Source organism: Pinus tabuliformis, chromosome 9 (assembly GCF_031772625.1).
Source record: "Pinus tabuliformis cultivar Carrire ecotype Pingquan chromosome 9, CPIR1, whole genome shotgun sequence".
Classification (NCBI taxonomy): Eukaryota; Viridiplantae; Streptophyta; class Pinopsida; order Pinales; family Pinaceae; genus Pinus; species Pinus tabuliformis.
Genome location: NC_142307.1, coordinates 1,455,849,106 through 1,455,853,160, shown reverse-complemented (window position 1 = coordinate 1,455,853,160; position 4,055 = coordinate 1,455,849,106). Strand labels below are relative to the sequence as shown.

The 4,055-nt window shown below is 36.1% G+C and overlaps 1 protein-coding gene across 2 annotated transcripts; it reads right to left on the bottom strand.

The window, feature by feature from the left end:
- Nucleotides 1-376: 376 nt before the first annotated feature.
- On the bottom strand, nt 377-2,415 carry LOC149154068 (putative GDP-L-fucose synthase 2). Of its 2 annotated transcripts, none has more exons than XM_089440673.1 (3): nt 2,271-2,415; nt 1,986-2,082; nt 377-1,717 (listed from the first exon to the last, which is right to left on the bottom strand). In XM_089440673.1, the coding sequence occupies exons 2-3, from the start codon at nt 2,002-2,004 to the stop codon at nt 762-764; spliced, it is 975 nt and encodes a 324-aa protein (XP_089296799.1). In that variant the 5' UTR covers nt 2,005-2,082; nt 2,271-2,415; the 3' UTR covers nt 377-761. The 2 variants fall into 2 exon arrangements, with proteins under 2 accessions (XP_089296799.1, XP_089296800.1); XM_089440674.1 differs by having other exon boundaries at nt 377-1,714.
- Between the last annotated feature and the right edge of the window lie 1,640 nt (nt 2,416-4,055).

Here is a 4,055-nt window from a genome sequence, read left to right as displayed (position 1 = left end):
ATGATTCGGACAGATTAGTAAGAAAAAAAATTTCTCTTCTTGTCTCTGAATATAGAAGACAGGGCCTTAGTTTTCTTTAACATTCAGAATGTATTACAATGCTGTACCAGCATCTATAAGATATACTCTTCATTATTTTACTATTCAAAAAGAGACTTGAAAAGAAAAATATGCACGCTTGTCCGACCACTCAGTATCCATTAAAAGTCTTCTAAAATTTGTAAAAATGGCTTTTTCTCTATTATTTTAAAATTGGCTTAAACGTTGTCCCATGAATACATATACACAGTGCACCAGCGAAGACAGGAAAAGTGCCATTCCGCTATTAGAGAAAAAACATGAGAACCTAATAAGCTGAAAAATTGAACACCAAATATAAAGGGAAAATAGATCGATCAAGCTGCTTTATTTTCATAGCATAAATGCCTAAACTTTAAACTTTACCAACATAAATCTCATAATTTAAATCTGTTAATGTTTCTATGCCACCATTCGGCATATCTTCTCATTAGTGCCACAATCCCCTTTGCATGATAATCTCAGACAAAGGAAAAAGTAATCCTAACAAATTCTAGAATAGAATGGCCCTGACATCTATGCTTGACAAACTTCCAAACTTATAACAACTCCAGCAATAACATCGGCTTGGCCTTAAGTGAGATCTGACATACTCAAGCAACGGCACTGACGGGGACCCAAGTGAGGTGCCACAATGATGGCAATAAGAATAGCTCATGCTGTGATTGAGGCAGCAACAAAGGTCACTGAAAATAATTCTCTACATACCACTTGTATGTACCTAGAAGGCCATCCTTTAGAGAGATCTTAGGCGTCCATCCCATGTTTGCTAACTTTGAGCTGTCCATTAGTTTTCGAGGGGTTCCATCTGGTTTGGTAGGGTCCCACTTGAGCTCCCCTTCAAATCCCACCACTTCCTTGACAAGCTCTGCAAGGTTTTTGATCGTCACTTCATTCCCACTTCCCACATTCACATGGGGAAAATCACTGTATTTATCCATCAGGAACATCACTGCATCTGCTAGATCATCCACATGTAAAAATTCACGCAGAGGTGAACCAGTGCCCCAAACAACCACCTCTTTTGCTCCAGTGACTTTAGCTTCATGAAACCGACGAATCAAAGCAGGCAAAACATGAGAATTTTCAGGGTGAAAATTATCATTTGGACCATACAGATTGGTGGGCATGCCAGAAATTGCATCCCATTTGTACTGAAGACGATAAGCTTGGCACATCTTTATCCCAGCAATCTTAGCAATGGCGTACCACTCGTTAGTGGGCTCCAGAGGACCAGTCAAAAGTGCTTCTTCTGTGATAGGTTGCGGGGCAAACTTTGGATAAATGCAAGAAGAACCCAGAAACAGTAGCTTCTTCACTCCATTCTTATAGCTTGCATCGATCACATTTGTTTGAATCTGCAGATTAATGGCTATGAAGTCAGCAGGGTAAGTATTGTTGGCATGAATACCTCCAACTTTCGCTGCTGCGACAATTACATACTTGGGCCTCTCAACGGAGAAAAATTTCTCTACATCTGCTTGTCGAGTGAGATCAAGTTCCTGGTGTGTCCTCAGGACCAGATTCTCAAATCCTGACTCAATAAGTTTCCTAACAATGGCAGAGCCCACTAATCCCCGGTGACCAGCAACAAATAACTTGGCCTTCTTGTCCATCAGAAAGGGCTCACTGCAAACTTCTGGCAGACAGAGATAGGAATGGAGATCAAGGGATTTGCACAATATGGACAATGAAAACAACACCATCAAATGGAAACAGTAACAGAACTAAAGTGTAAAGGTAAATACAGAACTTTGATCCATCCATCTGTTACCCAAATCACAAGCATTGAACCAACATAGAACAATAGAAGGAACGTTTTTTTGCAATGCGAAGCTACAACAGAACCCCAATAACAGCAACGAACGGATCAGCTAATGGTAAAATAAAACAGGCATTCCTCTCACCTTGTCCGACTTCGCCCATGATGCCCAATTGAGATCAAGGCTTGAAAGATGAAAGACACGACCTTTGTTGAGCAACCAATCGCAGAAGTCACCTCACCTATAGAAAGGGAGGTCATTAATACCACTTAACAGCAATTAATATAAGCAGCAAGAACCCAGTAATGCCAGAGCCAGTAAATGGAAAAACTTGTTTCAGATCTTTGCCCGAAGAAACACAAATGGAATGATGCCACAGTTCGCAGATTTTAATAATCATGAAAGCATTCAGTTGACTAGAGTTTTTACTCGTTCCCAGAAGCGCAGCGCGGTGATCAGGCAACCATTGATGAAAGTCCGGTCCTTTGCTGCATCAACATGAGCCTTACCATATTATAGCGTGTGTACTCCGAATAGATTCGAAGTATGTGCCCTTTTATAATAATATATATCGCCCTTCGATATTCGATATTTTGTTGGGGGAAGTTTCGGCCATTGGATTTGATATATATCGCCCTTCGATATTTTGTTGGGAGAAGTTTCGGCCATGGGATTTCGTGTGGGTAAATAGAATTAAAGGAGGGAGAAAGAAATTATTTTAACACGAGGCTAAAGATAGTTTATGGGACATATTGCTTTTTCATTTGCTTGATGTATTACGTTCTTCATTCGGTTGATATCTGGCTCAATAGAAAGATGATCAAAATATTTATTTTTGGATTTTTCAAGTGTTTGAGGATTAAATTTATCAAAGTGCAATTTTTTTGAATAAAAAATTTGAGGAAATGTTTACCCTCTAGAGATTTGATCTATCTATAAGCTTAATAGACCCGGACTTAAGATGGATCTAACCAAGTTTAATTATTAATTATTATAATTAAGTTATTAATCTTATTTTTTATTTTTATTTTTATATAATTGACCACCCAAAACTGCCATAAAATTAAATTAAAAATATATATATTTATAACATATTTTGATTGTAAAGTGAGAGATGGATTTTGAGCATGTGGTATTGATGAGTCATGATATTATGACAAAATTAATAATATCCAAGTTAAAATGGGAGTGAATATACAAAATTAAAAGTGTTTTTATATTAAAAGTATTGAGTTTTTATGTGTTTATTAATCAAATTTAAATGTGGTTACAAAACTATTATTTTAATTTATATGATAAAATGGATCTTAATTTATAGGTATTATTTATATCTTAATGTGATAGAAGATTTAGATATATCTAAAAGTAATTACAAACTTTTTGCCTTTAGATTTAATTAGAAAAAATATTATAAATAAAATATTTTGATTGTGAAATGAGAGATGGTTTTTGGGCATATGGTATTGATGAGTCATGGTATTGAAACAAATATTTTTATATGGTAAGTTTATTGTAAGTATTAAAGTTTTTATGTGCTTATTAATGAAACTTAAATATGGTTACAAAATTACCCTTGGAGGAGGGGACCTCGGTTATGGCCTATTGTGAAAGGTAGAGACATAAAACTTATGAACATGATGGTTGCAAAACTTTTGTGTTTGATGGTTATTTGAAGTTAGCAGTTTGGAACAAGGTAGCAGAAAATGGCAAAGGGTATGGGGGAATACTAGTTTTAGTGAAAGAAAAAGAAGGTTGCCACATTCAGTTAATGAAAGAAGATGCAAATAAACAATATTTATGGTTCAAAATATTAGAGAATGAGAATCACATAAGAATTGCAACATGTTATTTTGCCCCTCAAGTCTCAAAAACTTACAAAAATAAGGGGCTAGACAGCAAGGATTTGTATGCATCTTTAAAGCAAGATATTGGTGTGTACTCTCAGCAAGGAGAAGTTCTTTTAGTGGGAGATTCAATGCTAGAACAAAAAATCATCAAGCTAGTATTATTTCTTGTAAAGAGGATCACAATCCTATTTGGCTCACTGAAGAGGAGAATCCCCAATGGGTGAGGTGTTCAGAAGATGACAAAGTTAACAATCATTTTGGATAGGAGTTGCTTACACTGTGTGGGGCTTTCAACTTAATTATTTGCAATGGTCTAGATAGATGGAAAAGGTCTAAGAACTTCACTTGCAACACATTCAATGGGGCA